Raw genomic sequence first — 22,200 nt, 5'->3', positions numbered from 1 at the left:
GTCTGAATAAAATGAAGGTGATAATGCTGGTGAAATGAGTCCGGGGTCCAGCACCGAAAGTTACCAAGCATTTGCTCGTATTGGGTTGAGGGAAAATCCCGGAAAAAACCTCAACCAGGTAACTTGCCCCGACCGGGATTCGAACCCGGGCCACCTGGTTTCGCGGCCAGATGCGCTGACCGTTACTCTACAGGTGTGGACTAGCAGCTTCTTTATTACGAACAATTTTTATTGGGCATGGTTCATAATAGTATATTATGAAATATATTCATTCGCATAAAAAAAGCGAAATACAGTCAACTCCGGATATAGTGAACATCTACGGACTTGCATATTTCGTTTTTTTTATTGGGTTATTTTACGACGCTGTATCAACATATAGGTTATTTAGCGTCTGAATGATATGAAGGTGATAATGCCGGTGAAATGAGTCCGAGGTCCAGCACCGAAAGTTACCCAGCATTTGCTCGTGTTGGGTTGAGGGAAAACCCCGGAAAAAACCTCAACCACGTAACTTGACCCGACCGGGATTCGAACCCGGGCCACCTGGTTTCGTAGCCAGACGCGCTCACCGTTACTCCACAGGTGCGGACCATATTTCGTTCAATATGTCGGAAGTGTCTCTCCCCTAACCTTAAATGACAGAAATGAATGAAATTGTGAACAAGAAAATAAAATATTTCATTTTTGTGGATGGATTACACTGTATACTGTTACTCATAGTCGATTTATTTAAACTATGCTGTTGACCCAAGTCCGCTTGCAAAAGACCACGTTCAATGTCACTTATAATATTCGCCTTATCTTCCGAAGAAAACACTTTACGTTTCGACATTTTTGTACAGTACTTTCACTGTTAGAACACTATAAACAGACGATCAGGTAGAAATGACAAACACTGTTATGGTGTGACTGCGTACTCAGCCTTGGAATTTCCCGGGTCATTTAATGGAAATTGGTAGAGGGTTGATGGAGTTTGAAGCCATCAAAATCTTTCCTTCATTTATGCTCTGGATATAATGTCCGTCCCCTTTTAATATAAGAAGGCAATTTCACTTTCCGTTGTTTTGATGCTGTCATAATGGAAATGTTTCTGAGAACAAAAGGCAACCCTTTGACGGTGCAGTGAGGCAAGGTCGTCGTCATGCGTTCCCTGGATTTACAGTACAGCTCATTGTCTAGGAATCACTAATCCTACCTTTGTCCTTTGATTAAAGGAGTAAGAGATTTAGAATGTTGTTCTCAACGCATTCTTTCAATTTCATAAAAGGTCTGACTTCAAATAAGAATTTGTCTGGATACAAGGTTCACTATAAACGGAAATATCAATGTACTTTTAATGTATGTGGGTCGGGACCAACGATTTAGGTTCCCTATAGCCGAATGTTCACTATAACCGAGTTCACTATATCCAGAGTTGACCGTACTTAAATTTTTAGTATAAATTGTTCACACAAATTTCTGTACGTTTGCGGGTAGAAAACAATTGAATAGTTAATTGTTAATTAACAACAGATAGGAGATAATATAGTGAAATTCAACTTCATGCGTGTTTGTAAATTCTCCTACTGAAGTCTACGAGTTCGTTTTTATTAAACATATTATTTATTATTATAATATCCATACTGAAGTGTAATTATTGGTATGTAAATAAATAATATACTATTTTTTTTTCGTGAAATGCGTCTCAGTGAATAACAATACAATTAAATACCAGTAGCAAAAAATATGTCGAAGTAGACACATTCTATAAACATTTGTATCTCTCTCATGCACGACTGAATTGATCCCTATGCCTCCTCTATCTTTCTAAACTGCTAGGTTTACGTTAGTTTTTAAAATAGTTATGGTTATTTAAAATGTAGAACAATACTGAAACATGTAAAAGAGTAAACTCTATTTTTAATTTGTCTATAGAAGATGCACATTGGATGCAACACGATACCGACTTTTAACTTCACTTCTACAATTGTGGCAATTTATTCTCACAGACAAATAAATTGAAATAAGTCAGTGTCCATTGTATTGAAGCAATTGACATTTGGTTAGAGGCTAACAAGAAGATTGGTGTTGTGAATAAAAAAAAGTCCTTCCAATGCACAAAAGGTTATACTCGCATTATCAATTCATTGTAGTACGCTGTACAGCAGGTCAGGGTAAGTCATGTATCTGAAAACCACATTATTATTCAAGTATATAGTATGAAATACTGGTGCTGGCACCAATAATATATTTGAAGTAATCAGTTTATACGTTATATAACCCATAAGATACGAGTTATGAAAATACTACATTTCAAATAAATTACCTCAGATTTTCAACATTACCTCTGTTGGTATAATGTTTACACTTCAAAAATGAATAACTTTTTCTTATATTGATATACAGTGTGTCCCAGTTGCTACCGAACCTAGAATTTATTTTAATAATTCCAATATTAATGAAGATACTGCAATAAAATTTGAAGACGACTTACCTCATTCTGCGCGAAATATGGTGACATCATAACAGATGCTGGAAGTGCCCGCTATTTGCATCAAGGCAAGATTGAATTTGCGGACCATATTATCTAATGTCTTTGCTAGGATGTCTGAGTTTATTGCCTGGATCTCTGTGATGATGTTTTCTTTCAAAGTGTCTATGGTTCGTGGTTTGTTCTTATAAACCGTCTCTTTCAGATGTTCCCATAAAAAAAAAATCAGGTAATGTCAAATCAGGTGAGCGTGGTGGTCAAAGCCCTTTCGAAATGATGCGGTCGCCAAAAAAGGACTGAATTTCGGTCATACTGGCGATTGATGTGTGGCATGTCGCAACGTCTTGTTGAAAATATCCCATAGTGAGTTCTTGGACGTCCAGTTGATTTACAAACGTATTGAATATTTCAAGGTATTCATTTGTTGCGATTGTTGTGTTGAAGAAGATGGAAACAATTATTCACTGCCGAGATATTCCACACCAAACACCAATCTTTTCTGAATCAAGGGGCTCTTCGTACATCATATGGGGGTTTTTACTTGCTCAAATACAGGAATTTTGATTACCGTATTTATGTATACCGACAGGTGAAGCCAGGCTTCATCTGTCAACCAAATGTATAGTGCGATTCACCTTACTTAATACCCTAAGAGTAAAACCTAACCATTTTCCCCTATTACTACATATGCTAGTGGATTATAGTGATTTTCTAGCTCTCAGGCTGAATTTTCTTCTACCAACTTCGTTTCGAATTTCGGGTACTGACAAATATTACAACTGGCAGTTATTTTCTAACTGTTATGTTGGCAGCAACAATTTCGGTTTGCAGCGAAGGAAACTGATGAAAATGCAAACAAGTAAATATATTTTTAGGTTAGGTCACATGAATTGTAAACTGTTTACTCAAAGCAATGAATTTCATGTTGCCAGATAAAATAGATTTTAATATTAGATTATAGTAATCCTAATTACCAACATAATATGCGAGAAGTCCAGGAGGAAAATATACTGTATCATAAATTATTGAACCATTTAGGAAACACCTCGCAACATAAAAATGAGATGTGGTAAATAAGCAAGACATTGTTATTGTTAATCCTGTATTATTATTATTATTATTTCAGTATATAGTATTGTGATTTTACCTCTCTTTGGTGATATCTGGTATTAGTTGGCAACATTGAAGAGACAGCAAAATTAGATTTTTAGGAACTACACTTACGTGATCATCACTATAGTCCAGAATGGTCGGATAATTTTGAAAAAATGTTTGAAACATTTGACAGTAACGTACTCATTTCACTTTGTCAGTTTCTTTTAATTCATGCACCACAGTGAAACAGTAAGTGTGAAGCTTCGCTTTTTTTTGCAGAATGCTGACAAGTGCTTCTGGACATTCCTGTTTCTTGCGAAAGTTGGCAGAGTGATTTAGAGGAGGACGCCAGTAGCTTATCCTTCACATTCTCGATCGTATCCTGTGTCATTTGTTCTCTACCTCCTGCATGTCTATCCAGTAAAGTTTCATGTGTTTCAAGTTTCTTCGGTAAGGCTCAAATGTTGGACTTACTTGGTGGATGTCGGCTGTCTCCAAATCTCTCTACAAACTGCTCTTGACATGTCTGTATTGAGTCTGTCTTCCAATACACTCGAATAATAAACACACTCTCTTCTAGAGTATACAGATTCATTTCAACTACACTACTTATCTTTCTACAAACTGAACTGTATTGAGTCTGTCTTCCAATACACTCGAATAATAAACACACTCTCTTCTAGAGTATACAGATTCATTTCAACTACACTACTTATCTTTCTACAAACTGAACTGTATTGAGTCTGTCTTCAATACACTCGAATAATAAACACACTCTCTTCTAGAGTATACAGATTCATTTCAACTACACTACTTATCTTTCTACAAACTGAACTGTATTGAGTCTGTCTTCCAATACACTCGAATAATAAACACACTCTCTTCTAGAGTATACAGATTCATTTCAACTACACTACTTATCTTTCTACAAACTGAACTGTATTGAGTCTGTTTTCCCATACACTCGAATTACGAATAAACACAATCAACAATCAATTATTACACACGCAACGCAACAATCGCAAATAAGCCAGCGGACAAGCGGATTATTGCTTCTCCAAGTTGCACCACACAACAGTGATCAATATCTTCATTATAGTCGCAGCGCTGTTATTCCCGGCATGACTCCTCCTCTTTGCTTACGTCTTAGGAAGTAAAGGCTCTATAAAGTCTAGGTAGGTATTATCATTCGCCATTTTTGTTCTTTCGTTGCCGAGCTACCAGACGAGAGATCTATTTGCCACACCGTTAAACATTATCATGTCGTAGCTCCTATGATAATAAATCAACGCACTGTAATTCAGCAAATAATTGAGCGGCAAATAACGTCCTCGTGTGCTTTCTGCAACGCAAACGAAAGAGCCAAAATGGAGGGAGATTATATTAAGTATTTATCCAGCCTTAGGAATTGCTTAACATCTTCATCAGCAAATCACAAGACGCACATGTTTAAATGTAGCCGACCTGCAACGTGATTGGCCGCCAGAAATTAGAGTGACGGGACTTTAGTATTGGAATTATTAAAATAAACTCCGGGTTCGGTAGCAAGTGGAACATACTGTATACATACACAGGGCTTTCATTTCGAAACTTTCCAGTCTAAATACCTAATAATTTAAAATCAATTAAATTTAAACAAAAAACACGTCAATTTACATATTGGGTGAGAAGTCTGAATGTTTTATGCAATTCAAAGTGTCATGGAAGTTTGTGTTGTGAAAACAAGTGTTAAAATGTACTGTTTAACATAAAAGGAAATAAATAGTATATTTTGAGATGATGATGTGCTTATTTTCTTTACTTATCAACATTGCCCAATTACAACTAGCCATTAACGTCATTGTGCAGGGAATGTGTGATAATGTTTTTTTAAATTTTATCTTAAGTATACAAGAATGTCCTAAGCTCTTTGATCAGTTACATAAATTACCAGCCATTGACGTTATTGGCTAGATGTAAACAGTAGTCTTGGAAAATTATGTTAATGTCCGGGCAATAATATTATGTCCCAATTTAGTTAATTATCAGCAACATAATTTAACTGGGTTAAGTTGAGTGTGATACATTTGTACTTATATTTCATGAACTTATTTTATAATTACACTCATTTAACGTAAGAAAACCACTAAGACAAATAAATATGTAGGAGAAACTCGGCAAATTTGACAATATTCTTGTATTTCTTTTATTGCCAAATTTCCTCCAGAGTTTTAAGAAGTTCAATGACACCTTCATAGAGTGCAACATCTGACTGTACTTTTAGTTTTCGTTTCATCCGACTCTGAGCATTATAGTGGTAGATATTGTTACTAATAGAAAGAAGTGTTGAATACTTCCTGTTGACGTGGTGATTGTGTGGACGTGTGTATACAATGACTGAAAGAAAGTGTTGTTCATTACCTACGTTTGTTTGTGCATTATATATCAAAAGCTGAGATTCCATATTATAAGGTAAGCTATTTATATAATTAATTATATTTTCTGTTAATAACTCATCAGGCCTTAGCTCGCTTTATGTTCTTCTTAGCAAAAAATGTCTTCTCCAGGATAGTGTGAATTAGCCATTTTCCTTTATAGTGATATATTGCTGCTTTCTTTGAACAAGAATGTGTACTTGATGGTAAAATTTAAGAGTAGGGACGTATGAGGGATTTTTACAGTCTTCAATGCAGCACTGTGTGTGGTGTGTTGTAGATATGCCAATGGAACGAGGACATTATTCTGAAAAATATTCCAAAAATGATTTGCGGGCTGTGGTTGGGAGTGTTTTGAAAGTTAGATGGTCGACTTATAAGGCTTCTAATAAGTACAATGTGCCCTTTAACAACTTAAAGAGGTTTCTGTATGTATCCTCAGGACCCGATGACGTTGTCATTCCCAAGAAAGGACGACCCCTAGCTCTAACCGTTGAGGAAGAGCAAAAACTGGTGACATAATGTCATCAAAATGTAAGAACTTGGGTTTGAGCTATCGGCAAAAGAAATTAGAAGACAACCCTTCAATACAATTAATAAGAGTGGTCGGGAAAGTCCATTCCATTCTTTTTTTTTTTTTTTTTTATGGGACTTCTTGTCCCAGTAAATTAAGTCTTATAAACCTTGTACCACTGTTTTATTTTGAAAAAACGTACTTTTTAATCCTATTGCCCTAATTACCCCTGTACTATTGCCAATTTATCCTGATGAAGTATCAAATCTGGAAACATGTCATTTTTTATTTATTAGTGTGTTATGTGTAAAGTAATTTAGATTTGTAGAATTTTCTTTCAGAGGTTTATTGGGATTTAATGTTTAAACACATTCCATAACAGAGGAATATTTAATTTCAGAATATGTAATTACAAACTGTGTCAAAATACAAAATATTGCCAAATTAGACGAGTCTCCCCTATTCATGAACATTTTATACAAGTGAAGACATGAAGACCTGTAACGGTTAAGATAATGTTATTACATTAATTCTGCCAAGATGCAAGATTACTTACCAGTCATGTGCTCTTTGCTTCTCCATAAGAGTCAACTAGTCTATTAGAGAATAGAAGAACTGTCAACAAAATAGACTATTAATTCTGAAATTATGAGAATTCCAGACCACGAAGAAAGAAACATAATTAAAAGAAGAAAGTTACAGAGAAATGTAATTTGAATAAAAATAACAAGAAAAAGAATATTGTAACTCCTCATTAATACAGTGAAACCTGTTCAAATCGGAACCTGAATAATCCGGAATCCTGTCTATTTCGGAACAATTTATTGGTCCTGGCGAAATTTGTATGTATTATGTGTAATTTTTCCTGAATAAAACGGAAACTGTCCAACGCGGAAACGGAAACTGTCTGCTACTGTTCAAAATGGAAACAATATTTTGGACACACACTATATTTTGTAACTATATTCTGAAACAGCGTGTAATTTCAAGGAATATAAGAAATATGTAGGTCACTAAGATAAAAACAAGTTTTCTTTGCAAAATTGTAGAGAGTACGAGGGTGTGTTGGCCTGTCGGTCATAAATTTTATTACCCTGTTGACTAGGCAGACGAGTCCCTTCAAAGATTTTGCAATGCTTCACACCCGTATACTGTCGTAGCTGGACAGAGAGCAAGTGTAGTGATTTCCAGGTAAAAGAAAAAAGTTGCATAAAATGTGGCATTAACATTAAGTGATGAAGTAAAAGTTATCGAGATAAAGGAAAATTAGAAACAAAGTCTATGTGAAATAATATTCAAGTACAGTTGTGGAAAACTCAAGTGTGACAATTTAAAAAATAAATATCATAATGAGTGAGTGGCTTGCGGCCAATATTGGTGACACAAAAGGAACCAGAAAGCAACTGTTTATGTGGAAATAATGAACTGTTGTGAGAGTGAGTTCCTCATGACCTTTCAAAGAACAAGCCAATTTCTGGATCTGTTCTGCAAAGCAAGCTATTGAACTGGGAAAGAAATTAAATAAACCAAAATTCAAGGCTTCTAATAGATGGCTTCTAGTCCAATTAATTAATAATGTGCAGTAATATGCAGTAGAGTATTAGAGTATAGTGTTAGATATTAAATAGAATGAGATTAGTAAACTTTAGTAATGTTTAATGACTAATGAGTGAGTTACGATAATATTTATACAGAAAATGAGATTTTAATCAAGATGATTCACCAACGTAATGAGCGACAGAAAGCTGATTTAATGTGATGAATGTTAAACGGAATATTTTGTACTTCTTGCAGTTTGCGGCATGCCATTTTGTTTTTCACGTATATGAATGACAAAATATTCCATTTTAATGTCATACCTGAATAATACGGAAACCTGTCCACAACGGAAAAAAAATTAGGACCATGTCACTTCCGTCTTGAACAGGTTTCACTGTATAAAACAAAATCTGCTAAGAAGACAGTAATATTATTGAGTAAAAAAAAGTGTATATTTGTCTAAATTATAACGCTAAAAACTGTACTTATTATTTTTATTTTCATTGAATGTTACAATTTTCTATGCCAAAAAAGTGAATTTCTTAACTATACAATCACAAAAAAGGAATTCAGTTGACTTTTTTTATAACAAAATTAAGCACGGTAAAAACTAGCCACACATCCACCAAAATGTACATATTATTATTACTTTTTCAAACTGTAGTGGTATGTTTTATTATAAAATATAATTAACCTGCAAACTACAACTGGAAACATTTCTGCATGCTATGCAAATTGTTGTATATGAACAATTTCGTTTCTAAGTATTACAATTATCAGTATTCATCACTGCAAACATACATGAATAATGTCTGCCGCAATTTTAAGTATTATTAATGATTATTAATCTTGTATTATTTATTGAAGTATTCAGAATTAAATGTGACCTTGATAAGTATGAAGTGACAAATATAATTGCACCCTTTTGAACTTCAATCTATAGAATATTCAATCAATACAAAGTCGATCAGACTGTATCTGTGACGTATGTATTTTAATACATGTGATTTCCATTGTTACAGTTACTGGCTCCTCTTAACATCTGTTAAAACTGACAATACAATACCGTTTAAGAATGGTCTCACAAGTTACGGTATGGATTCCAAAATAGTAGTAGATAAGATACTACTCAAATCCAATTCGCTTATTACTGAGTTTGTAAAACAATACTGAGTCTTACGTCATAATACAAATGACTATTTTCATCTCCTGCCACGTGTCATGTTTTGTAAGTGAAGAGCAGTAACAGAATAATTGAAAGATATGAAAATGTTATCAAGGAAACTTCCTACCACCTTTCAATACAATATACAGTCTTCTAGAGTTGGTATACATACACACACTTCAAATTCAAGTGGTTTACACAATAAATATTATTTATATATTACAACATAAATACAGTCCATCTCTGTCAACATACTGGTTACCTCTCCTCATTCTTTAAAATATTCCAATGCAGTCTTTTCTTAATGGGAAAATTCGCATCAGTTAAGTTATTATTGTATGGCAATGAGGAACATCATAAAACAAGCAATTCATCAGTGGCGGCTCCTGCGTATTTCTTAAGAGGAGGAAAGAAGTTAACAGTACGAAATGACACACACCTTCTTGAATGAAACTTGCTACAAATTAGCCTACATGCATAAATGTAAGACCAGGTAGTGTTGGGGTTGGCCTTCCCCTTCTGTATAGCAATAATCTGTTCTTGTAAACTGAGTTTCCTAAATTTTCCAAAATGTATTATGTTTTCACTTCCATTCATTGTTGAATAATTGCACAAATTAACAATTACAAGGAAATTCACAACCTGGCAGCATTTTTCGAGCATACTACAGCATCACACGTATTGGAAGAGACTAGCTACTAACTCGTAATCGAAACCGTTTTTCGGAAATGGGAATGGGAAATAATCCGTTAGGAAAGCGAGAACACTGCACTCACTCACGTGGTCTGTGTTGCCACATGTACATTTTACAAGTTCAGTATCACATGCTTTTGAAGAATGTCAGTTGTTGTAAAGTCATACTACCGTTATTGTTAAAAGCTGCCGGTGGCCGATTAATTTTTTTATGTTAAAAATAATGCAGTTTGGAGTACCTACTTTAAATTTCAAATATATTTGTACAAAACTGATAACTTGGCTGTTGCCCTGTCTAGTAGACAATGAATGGAAGTGAATTTCAGGGGCCAAAAAGATCAGCGATACTAACGTAGAACTAACTACTTCCTCTTTGTCGTTTATAAACCCAACTTTAACTTTCAAATATCCTTGAAAGTTTCAAACCATGAATAGTAGCCTATATAAAGTGCAATGAATAATATTTTTTCTTTATAATTAAAATAAAGTTTATATGATGTCTTTCATAGCGTTGAGTTAAAACTTTTTATTGTGCCTCCTCCTAGATGTCTTATAGTCTGGTTGAATGCATCATCATTAGATGGCAGCGGTAGTGAGCTTGTTGTACGACCAGTCGGTTTCTATTTCCAACCCATGGGCTTATTCAGAGGAGGATCTCCTCCCTCTCCATTCATTTACTTGCTTTAAAACTCTGCTTCTTTCTCTGGCCGCTAGTGCACTGTTGTCTATGTGTGTTAACTGCAGTAAAGGAGGAATGGATTGACTTTCCTCCACACAAACAATCTCGCATCTTTCTCACAGTTTTCTAGGAGCACGTGAGCGTGCGTCGTTTAAAACTTGTTCAACCGAGATTTTCTTATACCTGAGAACTTAAAAATTATCGAACCTTTCTCGAATTTCAAGGCACATATTTTATTTGGTATTTACTTTCAAAAGAAGAAATATGCGAGGAGGATGTTCCTCCCTTCCCTCCCCCGAGGAACCGCCACTGCAATTCATATTCTTCCACACCTCCAAATTATAGTTTTATAGTTACTCTTAACTCTGCTGACAAAATTTTATTTGTTTTTAAAAGACTGAATTGTAAAATGGGATAACGCAGACAACTTAACAATATTTCACAACCTTCGTAATAATTGCGATATGATCATTAAGAATATTTCAAGTTAATTTGTGCTAAATTTCATTAAAACATATTTACGAAAATACGAAGAAAAAAATTCTGATAACGATGTATAAAATTATTCCATAAAACAGTGCTTTCAAAATAATGACTCATTTATAACACAGATGCCATCAAATGCTTTACAAAACACTATGAAAAGACATATTATAAAACAATTAAGTCCTAAAAAAAATGCCAGAAAACTACACGTAGGTTATGAATAAATATTTCCGAAATAATTATGAGGGATAATAACATATAATTGTATACTTATTAAATTTTGTTTAAATGTGAATGAAAAAGAGTTCACTGTAATAATTCTCAGTGATTTGTAAAAAGAAGTGTTACTACTTGGGTCTATGACACACTGAACATAAATGTTTGTACGGTAACTTGGGTGTCAACAGAACAGAATAAAGCCAAAACAAGAAAACACATTATTATCCACTTAAACTACATACAGTATAACATCTATATAAACATGTGTAATCGTAATCAATTTAAGCATCTATTTCTTATGTCACTAGGATTCAATTCTCATTGAGAACTGACACATCTTGCTTATTACTGATGAAAATTGTGAAATCCTCATTTAGATAAATAATACCCTCAAAAGATTCATAACTACAAAATTTTGCCTTTTGTTTCTCATAACATTTCTTATCAGACATAACCACTTCTGTCATTATCACTTAACCTCACTAATTTTATTCGAAATAAATTAGTAGTAATGGTACCAGTATTTAAGAGCAAACGATACAGTGGTAGCCAGTGTGTTGATAAAGAATAAGTCTACATGACATTTATTTCAATACACTTTACATTTTCCCTGTACACTTTTCTTGTTCATTTGGAGGTAACATCACGAATTAAATTTATTGCATTTCATTCGAAATGTTAAGAATCATTTTAAAGTACTGAAGCGAATATAATAATGCAATCTATTCAAGCAATTTAAGCAAAACTTTGTTTATGAGACATACCATGTATAAGCCTGAATAAAATATTCCGAGGGAAAAAATTAATTATCCTTTTCGGATTTGTCCAATGTTGATGGTAATAAATATGTATATTACAACTTCAAATACTTGGAGTATACTATAAACAGTAACATGAGCTGCTGCCAAGAAGTCAAAATGAGGATAGCAATGGCAAAGGAAGCTTTTGATAGAAAAAGGAGCGTCTTCTGCGGACCTCTGGGAAAAGAACTAAGGAAGAGATTAGTGAAGAAAAACAACTAGAAACATTTGAAATGTGGATATGGAGAACAATGGAGTGTGTGAAATGGACAGACAGAATAAGAAAGAGTGAGTGAAAAAAGAATGATGCTGAAACTGATCAGGAAGAGGAAAAGGAATGGCTGGGTCACTGGCTGATAAGAAACTGCCTTCTGAAGGATGCACTGGGAGGAATGGTGAACGGGAGAAGAGTTCGGGGCAGAAGAAGACATCAGATGATAGACAACATTAAGATATATGGATCATATGCGAGAGTAAGAGGAAACAGAAAATAGGAAGGATTGGAGAATCTGAGTTTGCAATGAAAGACCTACCATTGGGTAGAACACTATGAATGAATGAATGAATGAATGAATATATACTGTATATATACATATATATAGACACACACACACACACACACACACAAAAAAAAAGGGCAGAGATACGAGAGAGGGAGGAAGATGGATACCACATTTCCTCTATCTATTGGTTACCACATAAAATCTCATTTCTTCAAATTACAGGTTCTGTCAAAATCTTTTCTAAAAAATGTCTGTGATTATATAGATACCCCAATGATTTTGCATCATGATGTATAATTTTTCTTGTAGTTAATACAGCTTTCTTGATGTGGAAGAGAAGGTCTTATGGCCTTAACTCCACCAGGGTAAATAAATAAAAAAAATGATTTATGATAATGCAGCTTGAAGCTTTGTTATGAATACCGAAACTAACTACTTTGCCTATCATCAAAAAAAGTGTAAATTTTTTAGCAACAGTGAATATGTTGGCATGTACCACGAATCTGTCTGCTACTTCAGAGGACACTACTGCTAACTTTGAAAAAAGAAATATGAAAAAGAGTGCAACAACAGTTCTTAAAATTAATAAATATATCCAAAAATGCATGAACTACATATTTATTGTTTCGACTTAAAAAATAGATAAAACGTTTGCTTGTGAATGGATACTCCCAATCACTTGGAAAAATAAAATTAGTTTTCAGCCTTCTATGTTAATGACTGTTTTCAGGAAAATGTACATCAGTCACTTAAATATTTCATTGTTTTTATTTAAATTATGCATACTACTAAGACTAAATGAACACAGCATGAACATTTTCTTTTCACGAAGAAATTACTGGAGATTATATGTTAAAATGACTATTATTAGCATACAGTAACACCTCGTTAACATGTTCCTGCTTATAACATTCTTTTCACGCACTTAGACAATCAGTGTTAAACAATGAGACCCAGCATAAAATTCTGGGATGAGTTGTGGGATAGTTAAGATGATCCAATTGAATAGTGTGGTACTGAGGTGTCAATCTGTTTATAAATGTAATTTTATGCTTAAACGCTTATATAACAATATTAATATAATATAATACCAAAAAATTATTACCATTTTAAGTTTACTATCTTCTATGAAAGTTTGTTTATCTAGATCAAAATGGGAACATGTCAGTAGTTTTCAAACTTATTTTTCTATATGTTCCGTTTTCTAAAAAAAAAATGAAGTCTTTATGGGACAAGTAGATGTGGCCAAGTGCAAAGCAACAACACCAAACAAGGGATTAAAATTAAAGTAAGTACAGTAGAATTATTCCTCGTATCTGGCAACTGTGGGACAAAGCCCGTGCTGGATAATTGGAAAATACGTTTATAGGTTATGTAAAGACATACTGTACTGCACAAACATTTCTTTCCATGTTTAAATTTAGTAATTTTCATATATGTAGATATTTAAAAAAAAGTTTCGAAATACGTACAATGTCTATTTTTAGTACTGAATACGATAATGTACATTCATCAGTTCATAATTTATTATAATGCATAATAGCGTAAAAAATACTAAACGTTTTCGTAATCTTATGACAATTTTAAATAGCGGCCATGTGACGTGAAGAGCAGTGTAGCCAACATTGCAACTATGGAGATGAAGTAGTGCTCGATGATTTGAACCTCATTAACATATCTCTAGAGTCTTCTTGTTTATATATACTATCTAACACTGGAATGAAACTTTTACATGCTGTAGGAACAGAGAATTTTACACTTTCCTATTTAGACTCATCCAACACCCCTTCGAAAGGGGCGAGTTCAAGTGGTAAATTTAAAGATATCATCCCTGCGAATTGTTTGCAAAACTCAAGTGACCTAATCTCTAGGGACATAATGGAGTTTTCTATGTTTTCACGCATGAACAATGTAAAGAGTAAACAATATGCGGCATATGCGATCCACGAAAACCATTCACATCTTCTACTCTTCCCTTTCGCATGAATGACTTTTTTTGTTTGGCCTAGCCAAAAGTGCCGTTGTTTTGGTATTGCCGATTATTTGGGTGCCGGATATGAGGGATTTTACTGTACACTGAAATTTATGAAGTTTTGTGTTATTCTCAAAATGATTAGTCCCATTTTTTATCTCTGTGCCTCGATTATTAAGATATATATTATTTTGCTTACCTTTATCAACATTATATCTTTTTAAAGCTTTGGTCAGATTATTTTAAATATAACTCATATGAAATCTTTTCTTGAAATTGATCAAGTAAAAATCTTTAAATATTAAAAAACTGAAATGACATTAGAATGTGAAAGAGTGATAAAAAGTGTGTAATTAGTATAACTGTAAAAATTAAAACATCCAAGGATATTACTACAATACATATCAATTCCATATCCCGATCACTAATTCTGCATGCCAACTTCTATGATTATCAATTTTATGCGACTCATTTTCTTCTACATAATCTAACATAGATATAATTTCCAAGTTTAGAAGTAATTCATAACCGTTCTTATCTTTGTGGCAAACCCCCGTCATTTACTTCCATTCATGGCTACTGGCAAAATCAACACTGCTTGGCAAGTATAAAATAAGAAGGACTCTGCAACTCAGCTGTATAAATTTATAAATCATATACAAGGCATGAGTTGCGAAATTATATTTTCATTTTTTCTTGTGTTTAACTAAACTACAATGAAGTAATTATAGTAAACCTATTACACACTGTCCAGTAAAAGGCGAGAGTATTACCACAGTTTAAAGATTCTAAAAATGACCCTTTTACAACTGCATTGTAAGGGACATGTAGCATTTGTAGGCCTAGTATGTAAATTAATATTTATAAAATACACTTTTAAATCTTTCCTGTCTTATGTTTCTAATCCTATATATTTCACTCATCGTGTGATACATTATAAAATTGATAGTAAGCGTAAAATAAATTATATAAATTCAATGACCACAAAAATTACACTAAAATACGCAGATGTAAATAGCTGCCTAGAAGCAGTCTGTGTATGTATGAATTGTCGTGTACGGTAAATATACATATTGCATCTACTTCTAAGATTAATGAATAAGAAATCACAGCAATCTGCATACATATCGAACAGTGAAGTTGCTTAATTTTTAACTGTTAAATTCGCCAAATTTTCTTTTAACTGTATAACTCCCGAGATTGGCTCTCTGAAATATCTTCATATATAACAACATTCTAACCTATAACAAGATAAAGAAGTGCATTAAAATGTAATACGCTGTACTACGAACTGATAAGTCCAATATTTATATAGCTGCCTGAATCAGTCCCTAATTCGTAGTATATTACTTTATAATTTGTAAGCTTAACACAAACCTGGCAAATATGCCCAACCCCAACAACTTCTTAAACCAGAATCACACATTCCTCTATTATTCTGTTAGATAATCGATATACTGGGTCCGGCAGAATGATTTCCCTGGTTTGAATTGGCCACTGCACAGGTTTCTTGATAGCTGCACTTGAGAGGTATGTATCTTTGAGCAGCACATGCTATTTCAGTTACCATTATAGCGAAGACAGTTGAACGTCGTGCATGTTGTTGTTGAATCATATTACAAAAAATGGTGATTCTGTGATTGTAAAGCAGCGGCAATTTCGTATCCTTTTTAGAGTAGGCTGACACGAAAGAATTCCTGATAAGAAAACTGCACAGTTGTTGTTATTTAATCAACTGTCCGAAGACAGGTCTAAACCTCACAGGTGATACCAATAAGGCACCACTTATGAGGCAACTAGGCCAGGAGATAATGGGGTAGGGTGGCCAGTTCCTTTCCCCCCCCTCCATTGTATAGATCGCCGATTAGCTATATGTTACACTAACCAGACTTCAGATGCATACAAACAATTGTTTTTCCTCTGACACATATCGTCAAGTGAGATGTACTGCCTGATAATAGATGTACATCTCAGTCAGAACCTCCATCAGAGGTGACTGTACTGTTAAAGGTGAGAAATTTCAGACAAAAAATTCAGCTTTCAAACAGAAGTCGCAACATTTGGATTCCCGAGAATATCGTAGCAGCGAGACATGCTGTTACCATAGTCTAGTATATACAGTCACGAAGCTCAATACATAGTAAGTATGCATCCATAGATAGTTGCTAACCACTAGGATCGCTACTATCGCCTCATTACAGACAATGCAAAATAGTATTGGCACAGTCTATTGTTCCTAGTACCCTCATAAACTAAGCTTCGTGACTGTATATACTAGACTGTGCTGTTACCACATCTCCACAACGTGACGTTCAGCCATTAAATATGCTCTGATATTGGGAATAGCTGATCGGAGTGTCAGACGAATCTTACACTCAGGCCTCAAGTTCCATCCCTACAAAGTTACAATGGTTCAGGAACTTCGGCAATGTGACTGGCTCAATTGCCAAGATGCTTGCGAGACCACATTGAAAAAAGTTTCAGTTGTGCTCAGTAGTGGCTAAACTCATTCCCATTTGTCGGGCTGCTTCAACAAACAAAACCTTCGGTATTGGACCCCAGAAAATCCTCGAGAAATGAATCAGCAACCTCTCCACAGCGAGCGTGTTACTATTTGGCATGCTGTTGCACAATTTGGAATAAGAGAGCCATATTTTTTTTAAGAAGAAGGACGCACAATCACTGTTTCAGAAGTTTATAGTTCGTAAGGGCAAGCATTTGGACGATATTTTCTTTCAAACAAAGTGATGTCAAAATGGCAAGCATTCTTCTGTAAGATAGTAAAATAAAATTTTGAATGGGATCTATGTTGTTCTTTTTATTTATGTTTCAAATCGGAGAGATCATTCTTCCAGACCCTGTATTAAATTAAAATGATCATACCAATTGTGATGTGCTGTACATCATTGAAATAGATTTTTTCGCCACAAAAACTGTGCAGATTGTTCTTAAATTGTCGTTTTTGGTTCAAGAACTTTTTCTTATTTCCTGTGCTTCATATAATTTGTCCTAGAATTTACTGACCCATATGGGCATATTTCATTTGAATCACTTTACTGTACAACCATCTGGTTAGTCTCGTAAATTCAGACAACTCATCCTGCCTGTGATTGTCCTAAAGCACTAACACGAATGTAGGAACGAGCCCCAAAAGAAATGGGCTATGGACCTACATATTTCCCATCACAGTAATAGTAGTAAAATATATTGCCCAGGCACTTGGAAGTTCTCCATTCGTTTTTTAGCTTTCCAGTATAATTTAGAGTCCGAATTCAGAATATTTGATGCCAAAGCTGGACATTTTCAGAGATGTTCTTGATTCATCAAAGAGTCTTCTTCTAGGTTACACAGGCATTTTGGTGAACCAAAAATTCAAATTTTAAACAGGTGTGCTGTTAAACAGTCATGGCCAGTTAGCATTGGAAATTTTGCTACTGCATCATGTCAAGAGAATCAGGTAAATATTCTTTTTCAGTAAGCAATACTGACCAAGATTTATTATTACTGTTTTCTTGAAATTTCTTTAGAATTTTGTCCACACCTGTGGAGTAACGGTCAGCGCGTCTGGCCGCGAAACTAGGTGGCCCGGGTTCGAATCCCGGTCGGGGCAAGTTACCTGGTTCAGGTTTTTTCCGGGGTTTTCCCTCAACCCAATACGAGCAAATGCTGGGTAACTTTCGGTGCTGTACCCCGGACTCGTTTCACCGGCATTATCACCTTCATATCATTCAGACGCTAAATAACCTAGATGTTGATACAGCGTCATAAAATAACCCAATCTATACTATATATCTTTAGAATTTTGATTTGAAATTGTGTTTGTATGAACAATTTGGCACTGTGATGATATATTTTTCAAGGGTACTTGTAATATTTTAGTTCATTTCTCTGCCAAACAATCTGCAATCTCCCCATCATGAATTTCTATATTTTCCAAATTAATGCCTTCACAAATCAGAAATCTTTACTTCCACGTGTCTCCCTGGATGCTTCTGGGTGAACACTCAGACATCACTCACCTAGTCCAAGGGCTTGGATCTCTTGTCTAGCGAGGATAGAAACGTCCACTTCTCACAACTTGCTTTTGCCCAGGCTTATGACATTTTCAGTGACTGTACCCTGCTACTATTCAGACATGTTGTGGGTTTTGTTGTGCAACATCCCCCCCCCCCCCCCCCGTACATGATACCTATTAGGTTACGTCCATTTTCGGTTTTTCCCTTCAAAATTTTTCTAAGTTCCTTTAATGGAATAGTGAAAAAAGTGACTAACAAGCTTGGAGCTCACATAGATTCTTTCCTACAGCCCCAAATTTCCTTGCAAGAACTTGCAATCGCATACCTTTCAATTGTTTCTCCTCTCAAATCCTCGTCATTCATTCGTTCATTAATTCATTCATTCACTATCTTCTTATCCTGAAGTAGAAGCTTACCAATGAATTGTGAAATCCTGTTTAGAAATTAATTTTTTATTAATCTTACTACCTCATTGACTTTTCATGTATATTCTCGCCTAGCTTAGACGACCTCACTCACACCACTCTGCTGACTCGTGCCTTACCCAAAACATAATAAATCATATGGTGCATGCCTGTTAGTTATGCAGTGTTGTCACATTATGACTCTGAATTAGCCCATCCGCTGGGCTGAGGCAAGTACGATGTTTTTTAACAGAGAAGTTAATAGTTATCTCTTGCGGCAAGATAAGCTGACCTCTCTACTTGGGCTGAGGCCGTCTATGTTTGGCAACGCTGTTATAAAGCAATTCAGTTATCGGACGCGGCCAACTGCATAACATAAACATCGAGAGCATGTTGATGTGACTTCTTTGACTCCTTTCCTCTGAGCTGGGGTCGTCTAAATTTGGCGAGTACATTACCTATAAATGTAGGTACAGTAGAACCCCGATTATCCGTCACCCTATTAACCGATTGTTGGATTATCCGTCTGTCATTCTCTCCTTTTTTGTTGCAGAAAAAAATATTGAGTACTGCACGATACATTAGTACGTATTTTTTTTTATAGAGAGTGATATTACAAGGCTTTGTCCTTACACATTATGATCTACTGTTCGAGTGACCTGTTTAATTTCTCTGCAAAACATCTTCCAAAAGTGCCATAAGAATACAGTATATTGTGCTAAGTATCGAAGAGAAGTGCATATAATTGCGTGGTTTTGGAAAAGAGGAACTGTGGTTCATCTCACATCGGAATACAAGATTGGAGTTACAACTGTGAGAGATTTAATAAAAAAAGAATGAAGTATATAAATTACTTAAATCTATAACATGAGACTTATTGTTTTCCTATCTTTCCACAGAAATCCATCATAGGAAGTTTCCTTGACCCTTAGAAACCCGTCATTGATATTCATTCATTCATAGTGTTCTATCACTGCAAACCCAGCATTCACCAATCTTTCCTATTTTCTGCATTCCTCTTAGTCTTCGCATATGATCCATATATCTTAATGCCGCCAATTATTTGATATCTTCTTCTGCCCCGAAATCTTCTCCCGTTCATCATTCCTTCCAGTGAATCCTTTAGTAGGCAGTTTCTTCTCAGTCAGTGACCCAGCCAATTCCTTTTTCTCTTTTTGATCAGTTTCAGCATTATTCTTTCTTCATCCACTCTTTCCAACAGAGCTATTATACTTAAAACTTCTGATCCACTACCTAATGTGTTAAAACAAATGACCACGGAGGAAATTACGAAACTGCATTATGCAACACTTAATTTATGAAAGTCTTCTATAGTATGGATTATCCGATTTTTTCGATTAACCGTTCAGTTCACCCCCTTCATTACCACGGATAACAGAGGTTCTACTGTACTTAATTTTCCTACAGCAAACGTAAATTTATTTTGAAGGCTGAGGGAGGACGGAGAAGAAGGATCTCAGATTCAGTGAACCTTACTAACAATTATTACTAACAACAGGCAATTCAGAAGTGGACTAGGGGAAATGAAAGTGTATTGTATGATTATGTATAATGTCATCTGGTAACATATCGTTACACTGTAGTTGTTTCATTAAATATATCCCATTGATCACTTATTGTTTTCAATACTCATGTTACTGAAATGCTGAAGATTCAGAAGCGACTGGAATAATTTAATTAATTTAGTTCTGAAAAAAAAAATGGTGCTGAATGACTTACTTATGACAAAAATCTATAAACAATACCTTTTGTTGCTGCCATGGGAAGAAAAAGGAACGAAATACATTAAGTATCTTAGTACCGTTAATACTTAATTACTATTAATAAACATTAAATACCATTCGTAATATATACAATATAAATTACAATTGCAAATAGCTGCCATTTGGCACCAATATCCATTGCTCAAGATATAACAATGCATTTATTTCCCCCAGTGCAGCAAAGACAATCATGAAAGTTTATGTAGACCAGCTCTGCACCAAGGCAAATACAACAATTGCTATCAGCATCGACAGAGAAATGTCATACTCCGTACATAAAACTAGTCATGCAATAGAGCGATTCCATCCCATACATTCACACACTAAGGATTACTAATCACAAACGTATCATTTATACACACATGTATATCCATTCATTCCTCTTTCCTTGTATATAAAAAAGAGAATGCTTCAAGATTCCAATGCTACTCAACAGACAGGTCTTTGTTAGTTGTTGTTTCTCGTATTGTGGTCTAAACGTCTCAAGTACTATTGTTACATGGATTCTTTGTTGAGCAAAGCCGGAACCAGTCTGTTAATCAACAAATACCAAGATCTATCAACACAGATTGGTTTACAGTATTAATTATAAATATATCTAAACAATTGACTTATCTTTCATACACATTATTACAGGGACTGGAATGTGGAATGGACAAATGGACTAGTCACGTTTGAAATGCAAATCAAAGATAACAAGGTGCAGGAGATTTCTAGAATGAGAAGAAATGATACTTACCAACATCGATATTTGAGTAACTTTCCTTTACAAATTATCATCATTACCAGGTGAATTACCGCACCACTGAATTAATATTATACTTATTTGTTCAGCTGCAACAACTTCAGTTTTCTTTTAAGAATTATTATGTTACAATAAACACACATACAGTACCTTCAACATCTTCATTCCCTTTCCATATGTAACACAGGCATTTCATCCAAATAAAACCTGTATCGAAACTGCCATAAAATGGGGCTCTTACAACAATGTGCGTAAGAGCATGCTAGATTCTGATATCGTATTATATCAGATGGATTAAGACTCACCCACATTCCAATATCCCTGCTCGCAAGGGGATGGGAGAGCGATAGGAGAGGAGGAGAGAGAGAGAGAGAGAGAGAGGTGTTACTTGCGCTTGCTGGCCTTCTCTGCAAGTTTCTCTGCTTTTTTTTGCAACCTTTCCTTCTCTTTCCTCTCCTTTTCCTGCTGACGTTTTTCCTTCTCCACTTGCACTTTGAGTTCTTTGAGTTTACGTTTCAATCTGTTCTTATCGTCACCATTCACACCGAGCTGCTTGAAGTCGCGTGATTCCAGCTGTAGTAGGGCTGAGCCCCCGACCTGTTGCTCCAGGAATTTTGGGATGTGCTGCTCCAGCCCCAGTGCCAACAACCACTGACAAACCTGAGTGTATAATAATAATAATAATAATAATAATAATAA

The 22,200-nt window shown here is 34.9% G+C and overlaps 1 protein-coding gene across 12 annotated transcripts in view; it reads right to left on the bottom strand.

The window, feature by feature from the left end:
- Window positions 1–8,512: 8,512 nt before the first annotated feature.
- Window positions 8,513–22,200, bottom strand: part of Spn (Spinophilin) — a 595,298-nt gene continuing 581,610 nt past the window's right edge. For all 12 annotated transcript variants that reach the window (XM_069845172.1, XM_069845171.1, XM_069845175.1 and 9 more), the window contains one exon: window positions 8,513–22,161. In XM_069845172.1, coding sequence (XP_069701273.1) covers window positions 21,886–22,161 — 276 coding nt within the window. In that variant the 3' untranslated portion in view covers window positions 8,513–21,885. The remainder of the gene's footprint in view (window positions 22,162–22,200) is intronic.

The sequence above is a fragment of the Periplaneta americana genome, chromosome 14 (genome assembly GCF_040183065.1).
Source record: "Periplaneta americana isolate PAMFEO1 chromosome 14, P.americana_PAMFEO1_priV1, whole genome shotgun sequence".
Lineage (NCBI taxonomy): Eukaryota > Metazoa > Arthropoda > Insecta > Blattodea > Blattidae > Periplaneta > Periplaneta americana.
Note: the sequence above shows the minus strand (reverse complement) of the source record. Positions and strands in the feature narration are given on the sequence as shown.